The sequence below is a fragment of the Calidris pugnax genome, unplaced genomic scaffold (genome assembly GCF_001431845.1).
Source record: "Calidris pugnax isolate Ruff unplaced genomic scaffold, ASM143184v1 scaffold70, whole genome shotgun sequence".
In the NCBI taxonomy this organism is placed as follows: domain Eukaryota; kingdom Metazoa; phylum Chordata; class Aves; order Charadriiformes; family Scolopacidae; genus Calidris; species Calidris pugnax.
In genome coordinates, this window is record NW_015090862.1 from 9,205,976 (window position 1) to 9,232,664 (window position 26,689).

The window sequence follows — 26,689 nt, forward strand, 5'->3', positions numbered from 1 at the left end:
TTAGTAAAAAAATAGATACTATTTAATAGATTTGTATATAGTACACTATAAACAATTATGAAAGTGTTAATACAAAGGTAAACAAAAGTCTGCATTAATATTTCAAGTAACTTTATGGAATTTCTTCATGTAACACTCAAATTGTGTAACATGGATCGTGAAACAGACACAGTAGAATAGGTTTCCCCCAGTCCTTACACTTTTATTTAACTGTGAAGTCACCTTTTTTTCCTTCCCTGGTATTGGTTCCAGTTAGAAAATGGGCTGCAAGATCCCACTATCTTGCTGAAGTGACTGGGGATCCCACACCATTTTTTTCTAAGCATTTATTGCAGCATTTTCCTACTTTTGAATCTGGCGATACATTGACTTGTGTGACAGGAGAATTTGATTTCTGAGAGTTGAGGAATGAAGTATGCTCTGGGTTTGTTATCAGGTGGCCTCTACTGTAAACTTCAGTGCTGCTTTTTGTGCTGCCAATCTTGCCTTTAGGAAGATGTCTCCAAGAAGTAACATTTTCATCTGCAGGTGAAAATGACCTGATGTGAGGAACCTCTTCACAGGATGCAGTCTGTGCTTGGACATTAGTACTGGCTTTTGGTTCAGGATAAAAGACAGGCATATTGCTACGATCCAGATGCAGGCTTCCATCTGCAGAACTCCATTCACTGCAGCTTCCTTCATCCCTTTCTGGAGTTTCTTGACAACCAAGTTCCTGAGTTCTTTTGGATCTACTTTTCCATTTTCCACGTGACTGGATAGATTTATCCTCTTTCAAGACCATTCCTTCATTCTTGCTCTTAAGTATATGATGAGTTGGTCCAGAGACAGTATGGTCATTTTTAAAATTGGGTCCATGCATATTTTCTAGTGTTACTTGACAAGTAGATGGAGAAGCATTCTGATGTCCTGTATTACCACCAGCACAGAAGAGTCCTTTGTCTACATTTACAGTGGGGCCATATTTTTCCCTTCTTCCATCTTCATTTGGATAAAACTCTGGCAGAGCATCTCTTGAAGCACCATCCAGATTTTTAGAATTGTTCTCGTTCTGAATATTTGAAGTTACTGTTTCATGAAGCATATGTCGAGTTTCAGTCTGCACCGCATCAAACTGCTGTCTCAAGTCATGTGGTACACGTTTCTGAACAACTTTACCATTGGCTTTTTGGGTAATGCTTTCGCCACATAATTTGCTTTCCATATGGTTTGACCTAGTCTGAAGCATACGATCTCTTTTTGAGTACTCAGCTCCAGGTGGTAGATCAGAATTTAATAGCAGAGCTAGGAGAGGAAGGAAATACATTAATTGAAGGAAAAGTTAATGCTGGAAGAAAAAAAACAAACAAGCAGGAGAATATAGTTTAACTAAAGAATTGCAGGCATTGTCAAAATACACAGCTTACATTTCCATTAGCAAGCTTAGAAAATGAAGCACTATTTATTTATATCTGCATTTTCATTACTACATGCATTAAATCAATATGATCAAGAAGAGAATAATTATAGAGTCCAACATACCTGAGCGGGTAGACTTGCTCTGGGGAATGTGTCGAAGAGGCGTTTCAAGTCCTTTAGCCATTGTAGCAAGCTTACTGGCAGCATGCATTATTTTCTTTTCAGCTCTGCCAAGAATTGCAGAACATGAACATAAAAAATATTACAGTTTAAGGGCAATTCCTTTTCAATTCTGCACTTTACTTCAAGGTAACTTTAGCAAGAGTGAAAGAAGACAGCATGGCAGACTGCTGAGCAGTCACCTCATGCCAACCTGGGCAGACTGGCAGGACTTTAGGTCAGACACTGTTTCCTCTGAGGTGGGCAAACACCAGACCAACATCTACACACCTCTTTCAAAATTTCCAAACATACTTGAACTTACCCTTCATGTTTCCCATTATCAGTAAGTAGTTGTTGAAGGCATGTCAAATAGTATTTTCGCATTTTCCGTGCCGTCTCTTGGCGCTCTCTTAAAACCTCTGCTTTAATCATTTCAGCAGCTCGCTCCTTACTTTCACGGATATAACAAAGCATATCACCTATGAACACACTTCATTAGTACCAGTTTTCACCCAGAGTGGGGAAAAAAGACCCGCCACCACATACTGGGATCATCTAGCAGACCTAGAGCAAACCAGCAAGGGCCTGGATTTACCTGTCAACATTCCACCCAAATCCTGGTCCCAAGCATTGCCTACTGGATAAGTGCCACTGAAGACCAGAGCAGGTCAATATGAAACATGAGAGAGGAATTCAGTTGTCCAATTCTGCATCTTCAGCAACATTAGAAAATATTAAGTGCAGGGATTTGGCACGAATGTTGGCTGGTAAAATGCAGGTCTAGGAATTCTTCGATGGCAGTACAGCTGGCATTTGGGGACCTACTGCACCCTAATAAGACATGGTGCAACACTTGAGCCTCTTTCCTCAGCCAGAAGGTTGCTTTTACCACTTTAAAAGATGTAATACAGTGCAACAAAGCAAGGATGGCATAACAAGGCTTCACCCATCACAGTTAATCTTGTCCAAGATTACGGTGACAATTCCATTTCTCACATTCACTCTAGTAAGACAGAAAAATGTACTTCTCATGCAATTTGGCTGTCAGATTCCTGTGTAAGTTGGCTGAAGGAGGAGGAAGTGACAAAGTAAATTATTTTGCTCTCCTCACTTTTTAGCTAAAACTTTAGTACTTACACTTAATCTTGCTCACAGCTTTAATGTACTGAGCACGCATTTCTTCCAGCCCTTTCACGGAGTCACAGGATGTACAAGGTTTTGAGACGCCTCCCTTTGACAGTGACCTGAAATGCACGTAAGTCACACTGCATAAGAAAAGCAGCTTATATCTTACAAAAATAATTAGATTGCTTAGATTTTTTTAAATACCTTGGTGGTGTTCCTAGGTCTTTCAGTTTACTCTTCATCTCAGAGTTTTCTGCAATGAGAGCTTCTAGAACCTTCTCATTTTCTATTTAGAAAAACAAAACAAACCATAATTCAATGCCCTTCTCTAAATTCAAGTGGAGTTCCACAGAAGTTATTAGATAAACTGTTGTCTCAATGTCACAAAGCATAATCAGTAGATGTACAGCTACGTTTGTTGCAGTAACAAGCACACATGAATCAACCACAACACACTTCAGCAAAGCCCAAATATTAAAGTTAACTCATACAGTAATTAAATAAGCTTAAAGCCTTCGTGTGTCATTCCTAACACTATGCTGGAGGCGAAACTTCAGCTACATTAAGTGTATATGTAGAGAAAGGACAGGGGGAAAAGATAATGAGGGTTGTCTTGACAAACATTGGAAAAGAATCATTAGGTTGTAGGTTAGTAATTGTGCCTTCTGCGAGATGAAGAGATAAAGGATAAAACTTGGTTGGTTTTGGTTCGGTTTTGGTTTTTAATAACCAAAAGCCAGTATTACAGAGGAAGACTAGAATTCCATGCCAATCTCTGCTCAATGCTTCTAAGAAATATATAAATATTGCAATAAGCCACCACAGAGAATAAGAATACAGTGGAGCTGAAAAAGCCCAAAGTGTAGATCTTCAACCTGATACTGAAGACTGTTGATTGTGGCATACAGACAGCCCACCTGTGGGTCACCTCCCCAATGTTAGAGAGCCTTAAACCCTATTTATTAGTTATCTAATCTAAGCAAATTATTATTTTTAAAAATGGGTACAGATAAACTTTGATAGACCTGTAAAAATCAGTTGATTACTAGCCTTCTTATTTTAGGAGACAAAACCAACGCAAACTGAACACTGACACTGAATGCTGGAGACACTTCCATTGCATCCAGCCACCTAAGTTCTCACATGAACAACAGTCTAAAGAAAATAAAGATTACAAGTCTACCTCCTGGAAGAGTCAAGGCTTTCATGGGTAGAATATGAGGACCTGAGCCCTGGGAGAGGCACAGGCAAGTCTGGTTTTCTGCCTTCTTTAGGATGATGCACAGAAAAGCAAAGAGCAAGCAGCCATCATGGAATATAGAGGCAAGCAGTTCCTGGCCTTCAGAGATCCTGATTTGTAGTCCGAATCTCATTTTGAGAAGTTCAGAGTTGTATCTGGTATGACCTCAGTGACAGCAGTAGCCTCTGTTTTCGTTAACAGATGTCCTATTCTTTTTCAACCTTTCCTCCAGTCCCCAAGGAATTTTGCATATTACATAGTTGTCAACAAAAAAGCACAGAAATAATATGCAGATCTGTGCAACTTACCCATCTGCCCTTGCTCACACATCTGCAAGCTGTCAAAAACCTTTCTCTTACAAACATACAGCATTTTAGTGCTCCTAACTAAACACAAAGATTTTTAGAGCAGGCAAGTGAGACTTTTCACTAAAAGAAAAAAAAAAAGGAAAAAACCCACCTTACACAACACACAAACCACAGCCTTTGGCAAGCAAGACTATCTAGTCACTTGGTACAACCTACTACCTCACATTTGCTCTCTCCAAGCTGACCATTTGCCAAACCCGTCTACAGTGGTCACAGTGACCTTTCACTGAGGCATGCTCAAACAATTCTACAGAGTTACTGATCCTGAGGATGCAGTTTGAGACCTCTCCTGAACCAGGACATTCAGTAATTCCTGCCATGCTCTAAGGACAGCCTGAAAAAAATATCATGAACACTACTGTGTACAGCTTCAACTGATTAAAACACTGCAGGGAGAATAATCCTTTTATTCAATCAGCAACATGTTTTCCTTCAGAGAAAACATAATTCTCTTTGTTCTGCTCCTTAAAACAAAGGCCTCTACCAACTTCAATATAGCTGATTGAGGGGATAGAGTTCCTCAGATACCAGCTAAATGAGAACTATGCTCCATATGGTACAGTATGCTCAAGAAGGAAAGAAAAAATTCTTGAGCACAGGAATGAAGCAGAGCAGGCATTCCTCCAACAGATTCTCTCAGAAATAAACCTAGACTTAAAGGAATTCTTGTTGCCATCAGAGACAGAAGAATCAATAAGACTTTCTCTGAGGGGAAAGCCTACATAAAGGCCTCCCCAATAGGAGCAGTTACAGGTATGGCAAAGGGGTTTCATATGCCAAAAACATTTCATGCTCAATAGCCCAGATTTTACTGTGGCCAGAGACTGCTACAAAGTTAAATAAAGCAATAAAGGATGAAGTTTACTATCCTGAAAGGATGACAGATGTACACGATGCATTTATTGGGGAAGCTGTTACAGGTAGCAATATCGTCAGATAGATAATTGACTAACTGACTAAACTGATGGCCAAGTCTCAGTGAAGTTTTACCACAAGGCACTATCAGTCTTTCCATAGAAGGTGATATGGATATTGAGAATGCCAAAAATAAGATGTTGGACAGCAAAGAGAAGGTAGTCACAACAAAACAACACTACCCCACAGATAGTGGGCTTTGTATTAAACAGGAGTACTGGGTACCACCACTAATTAATCAGAAGCATCTCCCAAAATAGAGGAATCTCAAGCAAGTTACTTTCCACCATCTTTTTCCTTCACAAACAGCTTTACAAGAGTCTTATTCCCATGCTGTAGATAGAAGTGTTCCTTTCAGTGGCTTTTCCAAAAATAGAGTGGATATTTCATGTCTATCATTGGTAGAGACAGCCATCATATAGGAAAGAAGAACTGGAGACCTTTTCTCAGTCATCTCTTCTGCATTTCTCATTTCAAAGTGACAAAGAAAAAAGAAAATCTTGATTTAAAAGGCAAAAGCAGTAAATACAACCTACTTAAAACCTACTTCAAAAGTTTACCAAAAAAAAGAAACAAAATAAACAGAATTACAGCTTCAAACTATTGTTAACTGCAGGAAGGTACAAGGAAACCGTGCTCAATGGACTGCTACTGCTGTGCCAAGAGGAACCAATTAACATCTGGGGGCACTCTACTGTTTAGAGTCCCCACTATGGGGGATGAGTATGTGCATAGTAGCAGTACAGCCCTAAAGATGACAGCTAAAAACTTCGCTGGTTTTGGATTTATAAGCATACGTCTGTCAGTGTACAGGCATGCATTATCTGTATAACCTTCATGGGCAACAGGAGCCCCATGTACACATATCCAAAGAACATCTGCCACATGTTCAGTTTTCCTTTATTCTTTTCCTGATACTGCTTTAGTACTCTTTGTGTGTAAGTACGTTTTAAGCCAAAAGGTAAAGGTGGGGTGTCTTGGGCAAGACAAATCAGTTTTGTGTTATTTTGTTTTGGTTTTGTTTTGCCTTTTTTTTTTAAGGGGATTGTTTGGTTTTTAAAGTATGTACACGTATCTATTCCATCCACTGAAAAGTAAATGATGCAACAGATGAAAGATTCATGCAGCCAGCAAGGCAGAGCGATTCAAAGTTGTCTTTAGGTGACTAACAATCCTAACCTTGGATTTGCTCTGACTTAACTTCATACTCCTTCACAGCAAGCTGAAGATGTCTGTGGGCTATCTCCAGCTCTTTTTTTAACTCCTGGCACACAGTGTCTCTTTTTTCAAGCTCCTGGCAGTAGTGTTCACAGCAAAAAACTTCCTGAGACCCAAGGTTCCTTTTTGTGCATTTCTGACCTGCAACAGTAATTGCTACAAGTTATCCATCAAGCAGAGGACCAAAAAAAGAACCAGGCCCAACCTCACTATTTCCAGTGCTCTCCTTAGTCTCTTACTGGAAAGCATATAACAAATTAGTCTAATTAAAATAATCACAAAAGGCTGGAACCCTGTTATAGAAGGTGCAGCAGGATCTCTCAAGTTGTTGAGCCCTCACAGTCTCAATGCTCTCACATCAATGATAGTTTGATATGTCAGTGAGTGACATGAGACTTGTAGGTCGAATTTTGTTTTTTTTTTAAAAGGGAAAAAAAATAACAACCGCCAAGCATGGTCCTTTGGAGTGAGCTGAAGGAAATTCTCCCAGCTGGGAAGCCGCACACGCGGCTGAGTCTAGTTAAGTTAAGAAATTCACAAAGACTGGGCTACTTCCAGGAGAGCAACGGCTGCTCCCTATGGCCAGGACAGGGAGCTCTAGAGACAGAAGAGCTGCACTGCTTGTATTGTTTTGTGTTTTATAGATGGTTTATTATTTTGGTGTTGAAGGAATTTAAGCCACACTATAGGCATAAAGCCAAAGGCTCTCTTGGGTTTTCTTGCTTTATGTTTTTCAGTTGTGTAAGAACTCAAACTAAAGAGAAAGCCCCAGAGAGACTTCTGTGCCTCCCATGAAGTTTTTCCCCAGCTACACTGGCTCTAGCTTTGCCATAGTACATGTGACAGCTTTAGGAAGAGCTAAAGTGCTAAAGGATATACAGGGGCAGGAGGAAGGGAAGGAAGGAAAGAAAAGAGAAACATCACCCAGGGAGTCACATTTCTTCAACTGAGTTCTTGACCAAAAGAATCGGAAAAGCTACCATGCCAAGTAAAGTATAACTCCTGACACAACAATCTATTTTACATGAATGCAAAATTCCCTGTCTCGTCTAATGTCAAGAACACCTAGTATAATTCAATCTTCAAAGTTTTGATTTAGTATTACCCATTTTCAAGACATAGTTTAGACCATAACCCGCTCATCATGATCAACACTGGCTTCCTTAGGAGCTGTTAAACACCAGAAGTATTCGTGTTCATGTCCACAACCCCCAAAGAGTATTTACACCAACAGCAGATATGGCAGCTATTTCATTCCTGGAGAATGGCTTTAAAAAAAGCAGAAAACTACTAGAATTTACTAAAATTAGACTTCAAACTCTAGCATTAAATCAGTAAGCTGAAGACCAATACCATTTGTTACACGGCTTGTGACTTCAATGTAGTACAAGATAATGCAAAATTAAACAACCTTACAGTCAGAAGGTTGTCAGTCTCCACTTCTTTGGAGATTATCAAGACCCGCCTGGATGCAGTCCTGAGTAACATGCTCTGACAAGCTCTAGGCAATTCTGCTTTAGCAGGAGAGTTGGACTAGATGATCTCTATGGTCCCTTACAACTCCAAAAATTCAGTGAAATTCAGAAGAACTGTATCTTCCTCTGTCACCCAAATATCCACTAATTAAACTTGCATTAGAGTCATCAATAAGATATCGACTATTAAAGACTGCTACTAACAAGCTTAATTGGATGATACACAATTTGCCTGATTAAAAAAATAAAACAGTACCTTTGTCTGTTCCAGTTTCCTGCAAGGGTGGCTGTTGTCTTAGCCTCCTTTGTCTTTCTCCTTGGTGTCTGACATCGTACACAGGAGGTCTTGCCATGTCCCCAGTTTCTCCTTCACCACATTGCAGGCAAGAGTATGCTTCTTTATTTACATTACTCAGTAGCTCTTCATATTTCTGCAATTGAAAAACACTTCTGGAAACCCAACACATAGCAAAAAAAGTGTTCCACACTGTCCTAAAGTAGGTACATGATATGCTACGCATAAAACAAGCAACGCTGGCCAGCAAGTAGCTTTAGTAATTGTAACACAGGTGCTTTAAACCTGCAACAGAACTGTAGATTGCAGCTCAAGTTGGGAGGAAAAATGTGTATTCTATAGCATATAGAAGTTTTACTTGGTACAATTCACTGCAACAGCGGTACCTGGCTATCTTGAGCTTTATTTTGAAAGTGTCAGCAGCCCTTGACATTGCAGAACTATACAGTGTCTCTGAACAGGTGAAGCTAACTTGTTTTTTTTAAAAAGGCATATACAGCAGAAAAAGGAATTGGACCCATTTGGAATTTCTGCACAAATATGGGGAGCAGAGGGACAGGAAAGTAATCTAGAAAAATGTAACTTCTTTGTTTATTGCTATTATTGTAGCACAAGAGAAGGCATTACCAAGAAATTACTAAGACTTCACTGAATAAAGTGGTTCAAGCCAATCAACATTTTGAAGTTCAAAAGCATATAAAAAACAGTTTATCCCAAGACATTCATATCTACTACAGAAGACCCATCAGGCATAGGAAAAAATACCTTCCAATTCCCTTTACCATCATGAAATATCTCATGGAAAGTAAACTTTAAAGGATCGCTTCCTGAACAGAAACCTATTAGCACTAAAAAACCTGGGCAACATTGTCATGAGAAATCACTTAATTCTCATTTCCCCGTGTTGCCATCTTTTCTTGAAAAACAAGACAATTTCTTTCTCTGTCTTATTCTTTGCTGATTACCCAGATGCTAAAGGCTGGGTGGCAGTAGCATTTCTGGTGGAATGCGCCCCATAATCAAAAATTTACTACAAGCATAAATATTGCAAAAAGAGGAATCTGCCAAAACAGCAGCAACAGAAGCTTTTGGACAGAGTTGTCCTTAGCCCCAAACGCCTCTAGAAGAGGGTAGGATGTCTTTCCTCATTTAGGTAGGCACATTGAAAAGGATTTCCTAGAGCCACAACAGAGTTAAGTAAGCCTATTACTCCCGACATAGATCAGTTTGTCAGTTATTCAGTTCTACTCCAGATAATTTGCAAAAAGGACTTACTGTTTTCATCTCTATTTGAACAGAAGAGGTGGGGTGGAGAGGAAAGAGTAACTAGAGATCACTATCCAATCACTATTACAGACAGTTACATTTCTCAAAAAAAAAAAAAAAGCAGCAAGCAGCTATGCAGAAATCTAAGGTGGGCCTGAATGACTGAACCCCCCTAAGAGGTCACAAGGAGTCTTCAAAAGGCCCAAACTTAGGATGGATTCATCTCCTTAATTTATGAATCCTGCCATTAAAGAGTGACACTCCTAACCTGACTTTCTCTTCTTTCACAAACCACACCTATCCTTTCCATTTTCACTAATGGTACCACTAATGGTAGATTTAGCCCTCTTTTACAGTTTTAAAGGACTGTTGTTATCAATGTTATCAAATGTTTGATTCTCAGGACTACATAGATGTTTTATATTGGGAGAAAACAGGCATAAGTGACTTCGCAAAGCCATTTTCTGGCTTGCAGTTATAGTTTACAGAAATATTACCTCTTTCCATTCTTGCTCTTTCTTTTCCAGAATTGTGTAAACTGTGGTTCTGTAGGCCTTTTGTAAGCAAACCTTCAGTTTGTCTTCATGCTTATGGCCTAATTGAACGTGACCATCAAAACACTTATCCTTCCAAGAATGCTTACTATGTGCGCGTTTGACTAGTTCTTCATGAATTTCACTCAACAAGTACTCAAGCTCAACCAGAGTCTTCTCCTCATACCGATTTATTTCATCTTGCAATCTCTTTGTTTCCTGAGCCTCCCATTCTCGCTGCTTTTGGTCAAGTAACATCTTAATTTCTGCCTCTTTCTGAATGGAGAGATCATTCCTCTGCTTTGCGAGATCCTCCTTTGCTGTTGCAAGTACCTCTTTAATTCTGTTTCTATGATCATCTAAGAATGATCTGTAGTCTCTCTCATTTTGCTCCTGTATCTGCAGGATTTCTTCTTGCTTTTCTTTGTTCCACTGAGCACGGGCTTTTGCTAGTTCTGCTTTGATAGTTGCAGGGATTTCTTCTTTCTTTAGGTCCAATTCCTTCTTGAGAGAAATTACCTTTTCTTCAAGTTCTTTCATTCTTGGTCCAGATTTCTCTGCACTCTCATATTCTTTCTTCCATTTCTCTTCAGCAGCTGAGAGAACTAGGGCTAACTGGTGAGTATATAATACAGTCATTATAAATACATACATACATACATTTATATCTACATAAAATACAACATTGATCGTTATCAATCCATTGGAAAGGACTTTAAAATTATTTAATATAACCCTGTATAGGCAAAAAAAAAAAGGATCAGAACCAGAGTACACTAGAGACTCATTTCCTTAATGATTCCCCACCTATGTCTGCATTCATTTCTCAGTAATATATGGGATTTGGGAAGACTGAACTGTTTATCAATACACATATACAAGTATTTTAGGCTACCTGCTTTGCTGCAGTCTCTTTGTGTTCTTTTTCCCATTTTTCTTGTTCTATCTTTAGATTTACTTTATACTCTTTGAGGTCTGTTAATTCTTGCAGCCACCTGGCACGAGCTCGAGTTAAAGCTGCATCTATCTATAAGCAGACAAAAATAAACTTATTTCAGTCACCACCACCAAATACATTTTTATTATTACCTTTATGTAGCAGTGAAAGAACAGACTTCAATTTGGATTGCCTATGTTTACAGAAATTAAAAGAATCGGACCAGCAGCATCTGATGCATTTTGTGATGCAAAACCCATACCAAAATGATGAGCATTAAATTTATTTTTCTTAACAAAATGGTATAAACTCTAAGTTAATTTTTCTCAGCTCTGTTCAAAAACCCTGCAAAACTTGCCCAACTGTGTGAAAAATTAACAGCTAGAAAAAACAAGCTACATGCTACAACTTCTTCAGAACTGTTTTGTTTTTTTTTTTTTCAAATCTCTCTCTAATGTAGCAAATACCAACTACTGAGCTTAAGAGAAAGTGAGTGGAAGAGAACACTTAGTTGCACATGGTAGTTTCACAGACACCAGGCAGACAGAACAATTATTTGTTACCTGGCTGGCAAGATTTTTACAGTATTTATTTTCTAGTTCTATCTCAAATTCTTTTAAGGCCTCTTCAGAGGCCGTATTTTCTTTCAGAGCCTTCTGGATCTGTAGCCTCTGGTCTTCAACAACCCCTTCTAACTCTTTAGTTGAAGCTTCTTCCACAACTGTTACTCTGTCAGTTTGGCTGCTGCAGTCATTACATTCAACTACAGTTCTTCTCATTTCTTCCAGCCTACTTCGCCATTCTCTTTCTTTCTTCTAGGAAAAGAATATATTTTTAAGAAAGTCTTCCCAGTGTCCAAATAACTAGAATCTCATTGGCATTTACCAAACAAAACTCTTTTTACAGCAATGATCTTCCCTAACAGGAGAAGACCAAAACCATGCTCACAGAGCATAGAGTTTGGTAAAGAATGAGTTTGTTTTAATTCCTCATCATAGCTTTCTTCTATGGGACAGGAAAAAGGACTTTAATATGATAACTGAATGAAACAATAGAAAGTGTAACCACTCGCCCAGGTATCAGGGTGGAAAACTCCAACATACTACTAGCTATGACATTCCGGCTATTCTGCATGTTACTTTACAAGGTCTAGGGTTTGGGTTTTTTCCCCAAAATCTTAAACATATGTAATACTTATTGACTTCTTCAAAGGCTCCCAAAATGACAGATCCTTAAAAGCCACTTCAAATGGCAGAACAACAGTGCATAAGTCTACCTACAAATAAGTTCTCCTTCTAAAAATAAACAACCAACAAAAAAAATAATAATTTGGAACTCCCTGGTTTAAGTTCCACACCTCTTTTTCCTCCTTCTCCCAGTGGACTTTAGCTAATGCAACTTCCTCTTCAACCTGCTGTTCTTTTTCTTCCAACCACTGCCTCTTTGCTGCCATCATAGAACTCCTGTGTTTCTCTTCAAGCTCAGTCCTCAGAAGGTTAAGAGAGTCTTCTTTTTCTTCTAGTAGCTGTTTCTTGAGCTAAAAAAAAAAAAAAAAGAGAGAAAAGAAAATGTCAAAATAAAGTATTCTCCAAGGCGCAGCAAACTGCTCCGGTACAAAACTATGAGAATCCATGAGACACACAATTAACCTACAGCCTGTGCATTGATCTTACTGATGACACCTGGACAAGAGATTCAGCTCTCAAAAAGAGGTGTTTTAAGGTATGGTATTAGAGGATCTATAGCCTTTGCACTGATCTTACTGATGACACCTGGACAAGAGATTCAGCTCTCAAAAAGAGGTGTTTTAAGGTATGGTATTAGAGGTTATTATAGGCTATGGCTCTAACATAAGTTTTCTATCAAGGATCTTTAATCCAGGCACACTTTGAGCTGCACCTCTTTACTGTACTTGCTTATCAAGACAGTTGACCTACTTTAGTCACTTATTACTGATACCTTCAGAAAAGCAAAGCTTTAAATCAATATAGCAGTCTGAATTAAATATTACTTAAAAACCCACAGTATTTTCAGACCAGTTTTATATAGGGAGAAGAAAACTCGTCATTCAGGTTTCTGGAAAACGTCTTATGAATGTAAAACCTCTCACTACTGACTGAGCAGGCCTCAAGAATCACAATTATTAAAGTTGACTATGTGAAAATTAATAGCTACTGGAAAGAGTTACTTCTGCAATACTTTAAACCCTAGGACAGAACAGCAAGTTAATTTATCAGACAAATAGGTCATATGTATTAGGTTTCTGACATAGCTCCATCTCTTCCAAGTATCTTCTGCAAACAAAGTTAAATACACTTATGGATATTATAACTTAGAAACAGTTCTGAAATTATATGGTTTATAGGAATTTCCATTAGTACCTTCTCTTCCTTCAGCTGCTGCTCTCGCTCAAATTTCCGCCTTAAAGTAGCTTCCAATGTGTCCTTCTCCCCACAGACACCAATGTAACATTCCTTCACTGAAGTCATCTCTTTATTCAGCTCCTCTATGTTCACCCTTCACAGGACAGATTATTTATTATCAATTAGTCTTTACACTCACAGGACAGCAAGTCTGCTTTAAAAAAAAAGTTTAACTAGCACTGAAGGCTGGGCAGAAAACATGAAAGTTATGGTAAAAGTGAAAAAAATGGTAAGTCTTACTTTAACTGCAAGATTGCTTCTTCGTAAGTTTGAATAAGCTGCTGCTTTTCTGCAGCATACCTCTCCATCAAGTCTCTCTCAAATTGTGCTTTTGTATCCTCATGATGTCGCTGATAAGTTCTTTCACACCTATGATTTCAAGAAAGAAAAAAAAGACTGCCTAGGTTTCCCCTCTCCCCCTTTTAAAATGCTGTTCAATTTTTCCTTAAGAAACTAGCTTTCTAATGCTGACCTCCCCTTGTGCCAGAGAGCTCGTTCACAATTATACATGCAGGTTAAAAATTCACAAATGGAGCTAAACAGAGTTAACAGACTTACCTGTCAATGGCTTCTTGTTTATCCTGATCAAAATCTTGAACCATTTTTCTCATCTGACAACAGAGATCTTGATTTAAGCTTTTCAATTTTTCCTCATTTTCCTTCAGTTTTTCAATAGTGGAAGTATGGTTCTGGACAAACAAGGATCAAGTAATAGGTGGGTTGTAAAAATCCATTTCTAATTGCAAGTTTTAGCACAGGGTTGGGGTTTTTTTGTAGTGATAAGCAGCATCTCTGTCTCACCTCAATTTCCTGCAGCAAAGTTTCATTAGCCTTTCTGAGTCTCAGAACTTCTTCCTTAAGATTATCAGAAACCGAAGGACTGGTCACCACAGTATCATTCAGATTTTTGGCAGGCTAAAAACAAACAAAATTAAGATACCTTTCAAGATACACATGACTTAAAAGTTGATGCCTTAAAAAAAAAAGTTCAAGCTGTCAAATAAAAATTTTACTTAGAAAAAATTAAAAAAAATTTAAAAAAAGAGGAAATTATTCAGGTCCTCTGAAGCTAGTCTGTTTAATGTTCCATTTGTATAACCTAATGATACTATCAGCTTTCTCAGAGAAATTAGGAGGTCTTTTTGGCTAAAGAAAACCTACTTTGTGCAATGGAATTTATTTCTTTAAAAAGCAGAGTAGCCATTAAGTGCTAACAAGCAAGTAAGCTATCACATTAGAACTCACTTAATAAGGCCTATATTGCCTAAGTTCTGCTATTCAGATTGTTTCCCTTTCACCAAAGATACAAAACAAGGTAACATACAAATGACAATACTTTCCTTAACAGCAAAGACAGATTTACTTAGTTGCTATGAATATTCAGCTGTAAGTCCTTCGGTCCATTTTCATAGTAAGTTTAAACATTGGTTTTGTTCACTAGAATCCAGTGCATCTTTACTTTTAAAAAAGCATAAAAGAACAAACCTCTGACTCTTTTGATGCTTTTTCTGCTTCCAACAACTGCTTGTACTCCTCTAATGTCTTCTGGCAATCTTTAAGATCATTTTGTAATTGAGTAACCTGGTTTCTCTTCCTTTTATTGCTGCTCAATAAACGTTCCAGCTCAGCTTTTAATTCTACAATGATTTCATCTTTAGAGAGCTCTTTATCCGTGTCTCTGTTCTGTATTGCACTATCAGGGAAGACATAACCAGTTCAGTATTTGAAAGACAAAAACCATTTATCTGAAAGGTAATGGTAGCAAAGAGAAGAGCAACTAATGCTACCAGAAATACAGATGTCTAAGAGGTGATAGTAAAAAGAATGAGAGAACATGAATACAGAAGTCATATCCTTTTTCATCAAGTTGCAGTTAACGGCTCAATGAACAAGTTTTCTGTATGTTTCCCCAAAAGATTAATTCTCAGATGATGCGAGGTATTTTGAGACAACTCATCTGGTTGTTTCAAAAGACAAGCAAAGATTTAGCATAAAGTAACTATGTGGAATCTTTGAGGAAAAAAGGTATCCATGCATTTAATCCATACAATCCAAGGAACTGCAACATAGTCCCTATAAAATCCGAAGATGTGTTAAGCAGCAATTAGGCATCCAATTTATGATATTATACCAGTTTAGTGTTTCCCAGATTACCTGGCAATACAAGAAGTATTTCAAACACCTACCAAAAAAACCTGTGTTGATCTAGTACAAACCATCATTTACACATCACTTGTATATTTCTATGAGGATTTTATATTTTTCTTTTAAAAAAAAATAATTAAAAAAAAATATCACTCAATACCTGCAGAACCTTGGTTTCTTTCCAGTGATTTTCTTAATTCCCAAATCTACATAGGAATCACCTGGGTTTGTATGCAGCTCTCCACCTGCATCATTCAAAAATACTCCAAGCTTGGCAGCAGATTCATACAAAGCTATTTCTTCCTTCAGTTCCATTAATTCTTCCTTAAAGGAAGAGATAGGAAAAAAATTACATTGCACAGAGAAACTCAAAGGAAACACATCAGGGCCATGATAACTCTTCTAAAGAAAACAAATACATAAAGCTATTCTTTCTAAATACAGTTGTATTTAGTTGTATTTACCCAAATCATCTAGCATTAGTTTGATTTATTTATACTATCATTCTTGATACCTATAGCAAAGCATATGTTAAAACTACAAATTAGTTAAATACTGGGCAGCAGAGAATATTTCCTATTGTTCTTACTACAGGTCATACATGAAGTTCAGTATTATTTCTTTTGCTCTTACTTCCTCTTTCCTGCTGTTGTATGGTAAAAAGGATGACAGTAGAAAAGTACATTGCTAGAAAAATAGCCTATTGTGCTAGTACTTCTTTGGATTTTTAAATTTATTGACTTGGAAATTACATCCAATATATGAAATTAACTGGAAACACAGACTTCCACTCATATTTTACAAAAGACTATCTAGCATTCCCTTTTGCTGTCTAAAGGTAAATTTCAGAATGCAGTATCTCCAACTATCCCTATAGTCTAAATAAATTACGAGACTACCAGCAAATAGAATTTACAGTCTTCTTTTTCCATCACGTAAGATAGATGTATGATATCAGATTTGTGTCAATACATATGCCCTGCTGTGTTTTATTTAAGAAAAAAGCGTCCAATATGCAAGACTGAGAGATGAAGTAGTGGGTAGTCCTTTACTGAAAGGAGACATGCTTGTTTCCCCAATAAAGAATTTCAACTAACCTCTTAGCTATAATGCCCACATCCCTAAAATCAAAACAGTAAAACATTTAATAAAATTAATTAACCTGCAAAGCCTTGTTCATGTTGCTGCTTATCATGTGTGCAGACTGCGCTTGTTGCAACTGAAACCGTAACTGATTTGTCTCCTGCATCGAGCCTATTACAGGAAAAAAAGGGGAGAGAAAGAGCAAGTCACAAATATGCAAGAAAGACTATGTAATCTGAAAAAGATGACTGTTAAAAATAGCAATGTTGATTCTGGTAATAGGCATTACTTTGTTTCTATTTCTTTGAGCTCACTAACAGAAAATACACATAATGAAGCAAAGAATATTTCTGCCTGAATTGAGCAGGTAAAGGTTATTACACATCTCCAATTTAAATTGCAGTTTGTTTTAAAGTTTGAGAACTACTGTGACTTTACTTTTTTTTTCAGAACTATTAATAGTACCTTTAAAACAAATACCATAACTAGCAAGATGTGCCAAAAGTTTGCCTTCCACATAGCTCACCAGAAGCAAAAAATTACATTGTGCCAGAAGTTCAGCAGGAATAGGGCCACCTTGGAAAACTGGCGACCTTCCCCTCCTTCCCAGGTGAAAAATTTAGCTTTATCAGTTTCCCAACTTATTACTGCTTTAAGGCATTTGACTAATATAGCACAGAAAAATCACGGCATTTCTTCAATTGGCAGTTGCAGTCTTTTTAAATATCCTATCACATTTATAATTACTTATTTACTACACAATAAAGGTCCAATGAGGTTTTTCTGCTTCTCTATCCTGATGCTTAGGTACTCTCTAGAGAGATTTTAGTTCCAGAGTAACACAGTTTTTAAACAGAACATGCCCTTAAATTTGGATCCAGGAAGACAGACATTTTGTTTAAGATGTTTGAATTCTATGAGAAGACTAACATTACTATTAAAAGACTTCAGTGTGTGAAGGTAGGCACAAGTCGAATACACAAAGAGCAGAATATTTCACGTGTTATTCCTACAGACATAGGTTTCCAAGAACCAGCCTCCAGCCACAACAACAATTCTTTTCTCATTGAGATTTGGATTTAGAATAGCAATTCAAGTCAAAGACTAACATAAAAATAAGTAGTTTGCTCCCAAAGGCTGTTATTTAGCCCCAAACTAAGTTTACATATATGCAGCACAAAATGCATATAAAAATAGTTTTTTATTGGGGGGTGCATGTTTGGTTTGGTTTTTTTTACACTTCAATCTAGACTTCACTAAATTTAAATCTGATTGATGTACTGCATAGGAAACGGTCTAGCACACATTTAGCTTGATGCTGATTCCATTTCAATAGGAACACAGATGTGCAGTTTCATACTTCAAAAAACCAGAGCCATTTCTGCAAAGAAATATAAGGTAAAAGGCTGACCTGTTTGCAGTAAATTTGCACATTGCTTTTGGCTTTCTTCTAGGCTTCTTGTCAGTCGATTTATTATTTCAGTTTTTTCACATTTGGTTTCCTCCAACATTTTTTCAAGCTGCTTGACATGCTCTCCTAGATTTTTGCAAAGCTCTTTCTAGGAAGAGAGAAAAATAGTTTATTTTTACTCATGTTACAAACACCTAACCATCTCGGACAGTTTTGGATATAGGAAGAGTCAATAGATACAAGATACAGGAGAAAAAGAATCAGTCAGATACCTACAGGGGCAGAGGCCAGCTAAATCAGTCACAGATCAAATGTTATTCTTGGTTGTCAAGTCATCTCTTACAGCATCAAAGTTAAGTTTTCATTAGGAGACGGTAAGTATGCTCATATAAACATACATGGATGTGAACCATTTGATATTTCCTAGAACAGTTAGTTTTCAGCATATCAGATTACCCCTTGTAATTAATTACGTATAGTCTACTGCAGAAAAATCAAGAAAGTAAACCATCACATTAGAACTCACTTGATAAGGCCTATGCTGTCCGAGCTCCACTATTCAGATTGTTCCATGTTATTTATATTAAGCCTGAGCTTAACTCAATTTAGTTTAACTGAGCTTAAGTCAAACTCCAAGTTCCAATGTTTTGTAAAAGAGGAACTATAGCTTTTTTTCTTGTGATATACAAAATAGACCTTCATATGGCACTACTTAGAGTTATCTACACAGATCTGGGAAGCAAAGTACCTCATCAATAAGCCTTTTAACTTTTCCATTTTCTCTCAAGAACAGGAGACCTCTCTTTAAATACCTCAAACATAGTACCATAAAAAACACCACATTTTTTGTAGTAGAGACAAAGCTGTGTAAGCTTTGTTGTCTTTGCTGTGGTATTACAACAGAAATGTAGTAGTACATTCTTGTTTACAAGCGTTACTTTTTCAAACATACAACCCATTTATTTTTATGCATGTTTATGTTGATACAATATTACAGACCTAGAATTAAAGAAATTTAATTCTATTTCCTTTATGTGAAAGAGAAGGACAATTTATTAAGGCCTGCCTACGCCACATTGCTTGAATATTTCCAATAGCGTAATGGACTCTTACAAAATGTCAGGTAGAATAATTTTAATAAGCTCTATAATTATGTGACACAATCAAGATCAAACTCGATCTTAAAGCCAGCCTCTCTCTCTGCCCTCTTTGAAATCTGTACTTCTAAAATAAAGCGCCTGTTCAGCGGTTAGTCATTCTTGATTGTTTTGAGACTAAAGCTTGGCAATAGACTGATAAAGAGTTTTTCGTGCAGTAAGAATATCATATAATTTCTTAATTAGTTCTTTTCTTTCCCAGATTTATTTGCCAGTACTCTTTCAAAGAGAGATTGTGCACAGAATGAAAGCTCAGGAGAGAAACTAAGACAATGAATACTTGCCTCCTCTGCATCTATGTACAAACTCACAATTTGAGTTCACAATTGCATGGAGTTGTTTATAAAAACACGTCACATAGGATTCGTAAAATTGAGACATACAGAATTTGCTTTCTATTTGCTTTGCAGCTTACAGAAGAAGTTAGTAGAATGACAGGTCAAGAAATACAGTTTAGGAGACATAGGGAGCTCTCTATCCTCTCCAGTACTGTACTCAGCGTCCTAATATATCATCTCACCTGCTCTTGGAGCGCAGATTTTGTAGTATCAAGTTTCTGCTCTAATGATAATATTTGTTTTTCATACTTCTGCTTGAGTGCTGAAATAATGGTCTCATGTTGTTCTCTGGCTCTCTGAAGGGCATCTGATCTCTGAAGTTCTAACAGCTGCTTCTGCATGCTTTCCATGGCTACCTCTGCCATTTTGGATTGCTTCAATATCTGTAGGGACAGTATTAAGAGTAGCTCTCCATTACATACATTTTACTTTTGCTCCAATATTCTGTATGTCAGCTCAGGTTTTTTGGTGCAAGAGTTGCCAAAAAAACTCAGATAATGCCTGGATCTTAATACAAACTATTTTCCACCAATGCATCCTATTCATTCATCACATCTTCAGCTTCTGCAATGATCATGAACAGTATTTCAAGAGAGTAGCACTTATGGTTGATGCAAATGCACCACAAATATAACTGTAAAGATCTTCCACAATAAAGTTTAAAAATATTTATAGTACCTGCTCCTCATTAGTAGTAAGAGTCTGAATTTGAGTTTCAAGGGCCTTTATTTGACCTTCGAGATGCACTTCCCGTTCCTTTCCATTCTGATAGAGTTTTTGAGACTCACGAAGACTAACAGCCAAACCATCCTTTTCATCTTAAGAGACAGACACAATAATTGCGTGAGAAACATGGCCAGCCACCCAACAACTTCACAGAACATGGCTATTCAGTATCCCTGCTCTACAGAACCATTTGCTGTGAATCCTCTGTCTCATACTGTGGGCAACAAGCAGAGGACAGATTAAAACATTCAGTCAGTCTCCATCCAGTAACCACTTCCTCCCTCTGATAGCTGGAAGCACTCATATTTTGTGTCTTCAGAGCCCTAGTGGAAAGAAGCCCCATTCTGCCAGTACAAGAACAAGCACCATCCCTTACGCCACTTAAAGGGAGAAACAGTCATTCCCCTGGAGGGGTGACCAAGACACAGCAAAATGGTTGACAGCTCCCTTTGCAATTCTAAAAATTATATTCTTAGTTCTCTAAGCTCACAACTCTTTCATCTGTTCCTATAAGAAAAGGGAGATCAAGATACACTACCAGTCTCCACTGCGGCTTTTATCATTTTGGAAGAGCTTCTCTCTACATACAGTCCAGGAAATGGCTTGTTAAACCAGACAGAAAAAAAAAAAAAAAAGCCTTTTCTGTAGACATACACTTCTATTAGGGTTTGGGATTTTTATTTTATTTTATTGGTACCTTTAACACTCTACTTTGGCAAACTTCTCACTTTTCTGTATGTTTTTAATACCTAGCGCATGGAGACTCCAGAGTTGTCGTGGTTTGGGCCAGACTGTACACTGAAGTGAATGGCAACAGTGTAGTAAAAGTTAAAATGTTTATGCAGTCAGGCACCAATCCTGAGAATTTTCTTTAGAACAATGTTGGGGGTAGAGGGTTAGGTCCATATAATCCCTAATCAAGCACCTAAGTATGATCAATACCTCCAAAGACACTACCTAATTCAAAGTTTCAGAACAAAAGAGTTGCTAGATATGAATAAAATCTAAGAGTCAGTACAAAACATTTTACCTGTGACCATTGAAAGCTGATGACTCAAATATCTAATCTGCTGTGCACTCTTTTCTAGCTTTTCATTAAGTTCTTCCAGTTGTCTTTCTCTTGCTTTATTTAGAACTTGAAGTTGAAGAATCTGCATGTTTTCTGAAGAATCTGCCAAGTTTCAAATAGCATGCAGACAAGTCAGCAGTCAACTAAGCAAGGAAGTCATCACCATAAATAATTCCTACCCCATGATACTCCTTTCACACAGTGCCAAATTCACTGTTGGTTCACAAAATTGCATCATTTTTTAATCCATATTTGATTCATATCACCTGAGTTGCTTTGGTAGTGATGGCTGAAGAACTGTAGGAACTACCAATGCAATTCAACCTAACAGAAAACCCATGTTTATGTGCTGTGGTTTCACTGCACGTAAACCTTTGTGACAGCTATAAATTTTCAAGGTGTCAAACAAGCAAAGTAGTTTTGTCATTTGAAGTGTACTTAACAGGAAAGCCCAACGTGGCATCAAGCAAAGTATGTTTCCTAAGGTAAAGCAAGTCATTATTTGCCAATATTACAAACAAGATAACATGCCATCAAGACTTGAGATCAAGCCATCAGAAATAATTTTGTTCAGTCTCACCAGCCAAAGCTACATTTTTAATAGCCTGAAGCTCAAATACCGTGATCAAAGAGCTGATTTCCAAATAAAGTGGGGAAAAAAAATAAATAGGGCTATCCAATGTAAGCTTAAAGCAAAATAAAAAAAATCATAGACATCAATATGCTGTAAGTTGTCCTCATACTAAAAATGTACTGAAATCAACACATTTCTGTTGCTGATTTCCAGTGGACTTTTCACAGAATTTTATTTCAAGTCTAAACAACAAACACTTACTTTCATCATTGCCCAGGAATTCATGTTGCAAATCTTCAAACACTTCATTTCTTTTAGTTCCTTCTTGGATTACTGGGATTTGTTGATGAATGCCGTTTTGGTATGGTTTATAAGTCACTTTGTAAGATTCTGGCGATTGGCCACTGACAACATCAGATGCGACAAATTGCTGTTTTGACAATATATACATAAGAGGAAATAAATTAGAACTACAGCTGTAGTCTTGCTTGACAGAAATATTTTTCCTTTTAGAGGCTGACATTAAGAAGAGCTCTAGTAGAACCTCATTTTAAGGCTCCAATCCAGCACACCATTTAAGTATGCTAGAAATTTTCATGAACTCTTCCACTTTAGGAGAGTGGTGAAGTGTCAACTTCGTTACAGTAAGCACACACTTCATTGAATCATAAATCATATTCATTCTACCCCATGGAATTCTACCTAGCCAACAAGAGCAAGAAAAAAAATAAAGAAGCAATTGTAACATGCACATATAAAAATCCAATTATTTAACATTTCATTGTTTTAAATTAAGTACAAAATCCTCCCATCACTGTTTAAACTGACAATAGCAGACTGAAAGCATTTAGATGTATTAAAACCAATAGTTAAAAACCTGTGAAAGTTTCCCAAAAGAGACTGAAAAATGCATCAGCTTCTGAAATACCTTAAGATTTTCCTTTGGAACATCTGGAAATTTTAGTATTTTACTTTGCTGAATGTTAAATTCTGGTTTACGGTCATTTGTATATGGCTTAAAGTTTTCAGGAAGATGATACACATTGTTCTGTTGGTAGATACTTGGAGCATTAAACTCATCTCTACCAAGATACACATCATCAGTATCCTCTTGACTATTCTGGCCACGGTAGTCTCCTTTAACATCATATATATGTTTATTGTCTTCATCATTATGTAGGCCATTCCAATTCATTCCAAGTCTTTCAACATTATCATTTTGCTGGTCACACAAGAATTGTTCAGGGTACAGATTTTGTCCTTGTTCATAACCCTATGAATGGATAAGAGGTTTAGAATTGCTGTCTCAAAACTCAGACTTCCCCCCTCCCCTTTTTCTGGGGTTAACAGCCCTCAAGCTAAGAGATACTTCAAATTAATAGCAAAACATGTCACCTACATAAATATTTCTCTAGTGTTATTATTAACAACCAGTTCCTAATAATTACATCATTCCTCATACAAGCTTACATTTTGAGGATCACTTATCAATGGATGATCGTTCCACCTTCCATCATGCTTCCCAGGCTCATGTGATCTGAAGAAAGACAAGCAGCTTAGCTATGTACTCATAACTCCAGGAAAAAACAAAACAAACTATCTCTTTGTTAAATTAAGTGGCATCTAGTTTGTTCCTCGTGGAACACAAACCATACTGCACTGCAGCTCCCCTTTTACTTGGATTGTTTTTACACACCTCATCAGCTGAGACTTTGCTCTATTCTCAAAAGCACAACATAAATAAAAAAATGGAACAAAATGCCTTACTGCTCATCAGTCTCATGAATGCTACAGTCTGAATAGCTGGAGAGCTGGTCTCCACTGTCCTCCAGCATATCATGGGGAAGGTCTGTCAGTAGCTGTTGCAACTGGAACAGAACAAACAACATTCATTATATGTTTTTCATAATAATGCATGCAAGTTCAGTCCAAAGAGGCAGAGACAGGCAAAACAGGCCACTTGTACAAAAAAAATGGTTTTCTTCCTCTACTGAAAAGTTCACAACACTGGAATTCACAGAGACCTGTAACACAGAAGGCTTAAGTACCAACCTAATGATTTTTCTGATAAACTCTTGTTAAGAAAAGAGCTGCACCAAAAAGAGCCAAGGGAAATGCCACCAGATAGATGTGCCCCAGGACAGATTATTTTTGAAGAATGATTTGCATACTAATCATGCCAAGGTTTCCCCTCCCTAAACCATAAGCAAGAGAGCTTTCAAAACATGCTCTGAGGAGTCTGGATCAAAATCCAGATACAAACTCAAAACCATTGTGCACATTTATGTTAAACACACATTTTGCCAGTTTCTTTAGGAAACAAGGAGATCAGAAACATCCAAAGTATTTCCACTCAACCCCCCCCCCCCAAAATCCAAAACATTTGAATATATTTTTCTACAATTAATATCATTTATAATCAGAACTTTAAAATTCTGATTCCTCATTCTTTTCTACGTTCACCAAATTTTCAAGTGAAAGAGAGCTGTAACTTTCTAAGTATTTGTAGTAAGTGAAAAAGCTGTCAAAAAATACAAAATGTGGGTGACACAGCCTCTTGCATCTGATCTACTGCACAGGCTAGGAGTAACAATCTTCCAGGCATTCCATTTCAAGGCTCTTAAGATGCAGCATCTCAGAACCTCTTTACTTTTTATGCCACTCTTGCAAAGCACAGTCTGCACTGTTTCGGTCTTATCAGAGACAGCATTAAACTTTTTTTTAATCACTTAACAGAGAAAAATGGGAAGAAGCTAGATACACAAGCCTTCAGATTAAAAAATTTGTTCTTTTTCACCTCTTGTTCTCTTGCATAATCCTCTGGGTCATAGTCTTCATCTTCATGTTGAGTTTGCAAAGCTCCACTATCAAAGTCAAGGGACATTGTTTTCTAATAATGTTTTGAGTATCCAGCAAAACCTACCACAACATAAGAAAGCATCACACATGAGTAAAACTGTGGGGAGGAACCAAAAAGTAGCACCCTAACTTCCCAAATTAAGTAGCCAACATAAACAAAATATCCTTTTGAAGCAAATATTATACATTATCTATATCATTCACTTGAGCTTTTGTTTCTCAATATACCCAATGCTACTAATTTCTAAGAATCTAGCATTTAAAACAGATTATTTGGGCTTTTCATAGGCTAACATTATGAAATTATCAAAGTTCACTTACAATGAGACATTATTTTCTTCAAGTTCTAACACTGTATGGTATACACATGCTGTGATATATGTTGATAGTTCTGGCATACTTAAGTCTTGTTTCACTTATTTCTGGAGAACAACTACATTTTGTACTAAATACTAAAAGTATGCTGCTTCTTGCACATTTAGGTAATCGCTTTGATAGAAAAAGGGGAAAAATATCACGGAAATACGACAAGTATCACGTCAGTTCCAGATCCAACTCCTTAATGAAGACTCAGGCTCCCAAGTACTTGTCTACACTGAGCAGCACATCCACAGAGCTACAGTGTGCGAGTGCTAGCCCACAGGTGGCTGCAAGATACTCCCTGATGAAGATACTCCTGACAGGCAGTTATGAACTAGAAATGATCAATGCAGAGTTTACAGAATGGCACATTCTCTGGGCACGCAGGCATAGAACATGCTGAAGCTCTCAATTGGTACAGAGTACACTTTACAAGAACATTACTCTCAAGTTAAAAGACATAATGTATCATCTACTTCCTTATGTTTAGAGACCTGATACTCAAGGAAACTCTCTGAGACAGTTAGCAAGACTCCTAACAACACACGTGCCTGTCTCTGTGCGAGCCTCAGGTACGAGAGCCCACAGCGAGACCGCCTGCCAACACCCCTCACAGCTCAGCCACCTTCTCCCAAGCCCCCACGGGCTGTACAGGGCCACCCGCCCGCCCGACACCGCCCCCTCCTCTTTCCTTAGAGCCCTCCCCAACCCCACCACCTGAGGCAACCACACGAAAGGACACAGCACCAGCTCACGGCCTCAACGAGCCGCCATCGCTCACGGTGGGGCGGGAAACGGAGGGAGCTCCTCAGTCGCCGCCTCAGCCCCCTCACGGCGACCGGGGAAGCACCCTCCGCCAGGGCCTCCTCGCCCGGCTTCACCTGGGCTTCTGCGGGGCAGGAGGCGGCGGCAGAGCACGATCCCGAGCACCAAGACTCACCTGAGGCGCCGCGGCCGCCCGCCTTCCCCGAGCACAACAAAGGCGCACTCTTCCGCATGACAACCGAACACCTGCGCCCGCCGCTCTGACTGACAGCCGCGGGCGCCAACCGCCACGCGCAGCATCCTCCGGCTGCGTAGGAAGGAGGGCGGGACACCCTCGCCCCGCCTCAGTCGCGCTCGGTTGCGCTGCAAACCCTCCCCCGCTGACTGTTTGAAAGCCGGCGCGCATGGCAGCGGGAACAGGTCCGGCTAGCTGATTGGCTAAGCGGCCGACCAATAGCTGCGGCCGCTTTTGCGGAGAGGCGTGGCCTCGTCTTGACGTCACGGGCGCCGCGCGCAGGGCGTCGGGCGGGGGCGGCCATCTCGCAGCGAGACGTGGCGGTTGCCTGGCAACGCCCGACGGCGCCGGCGTGAGGGGCGCCCGCGTGAGGTCACCTCCCGGCGCGGTGACGTCATGGGACGGGGGCTGTCCTCAGGACAAGCACCATGAGGAAAGGTGTCAGGGCGGCGGGAGCGTCTCTCGGTGTAGAGGTGCTGCGTGGCCGGGGGGGAGTTCCTCCCCCTCTCCTCACAGCGGAGCCGCCACTGAGGCAGCTGCCTTTCCCCGCGCCCTGCGGCCTGGTCTGACAGAGCGGCCATGGTGCACACAGGGGGCTTGGAACTAGGTGGT

At 38.6% G+C, this 26,689-nt stretch overlaps 1 protein-coding gene across 2 annotated transcripts; it reads right to left on the reverse strand.

Annotated features, from left to right (window-relative positions):
- Nucleotides 1–26,078, reverse strand: CEP152 (centrosomal protein 152kDa). 2 transcript variants are annotated; one of them, XM_014944276.1, is made up of 26 exons: nucleotides 26,018–26,078; nucleotides 24,656–24,777; nucleotides 23,626–23,726; nucleotides 23,329–23,395; nucleotides 22,787–23,131; nucleotides 22,120–22,288; nucleotides 21,246–21,386; nucleotides 20,168–20,307; nucleotides 19,672–19,872; nucleotides 17,995–18,142; nucleotides 16,663–16,754; nucleotides 15,661–15,824; nucleotides 14,841–15,048; nucleotides 14,157–14,270; nucleotides 13,914–14,044; nucleotides 13,596–13,724; nucleotides 13,314–13,449; nucleotides 12,290–12,469; nucleotides 10,891–11,022; nucleotides 9,960–10,610; nucleotides 8,158–8,332; nucleotides 2,890–2,971; nucleotides 2,698–2,804; nucleotides 1,883–2,039; nucleotides 1,522–1,625; nucleotides 1–1,284 (listed from the first exon to the last, which is right to left on the reverse strand). In XM_014944276.1, the coding sequence occupies exons 2-26, from the start codon at nucleotides 24,740–24,742 to the stop codon at nucleotides 278–280; spliced, it is 4,968 nt and encodes a 1,655-aa protein (XP_014799762.1). In that variant the 5' UTR covers nucleotides 24,743–24,777; nucleotides 26,018–26,078; the 3' UTR covers nucleotides 1–277. The 2 variants fall into 2 exon arrangements, with proteins under 2 accessions (XP_014799762.1, XP_014799763.1); XM_014944277.1 differs by lacking the exon at nucleotides 10,891–11,022.
- Between the last annotated feature and the right edge of the window lie 611 nt (nucleotides 26,079–26,689).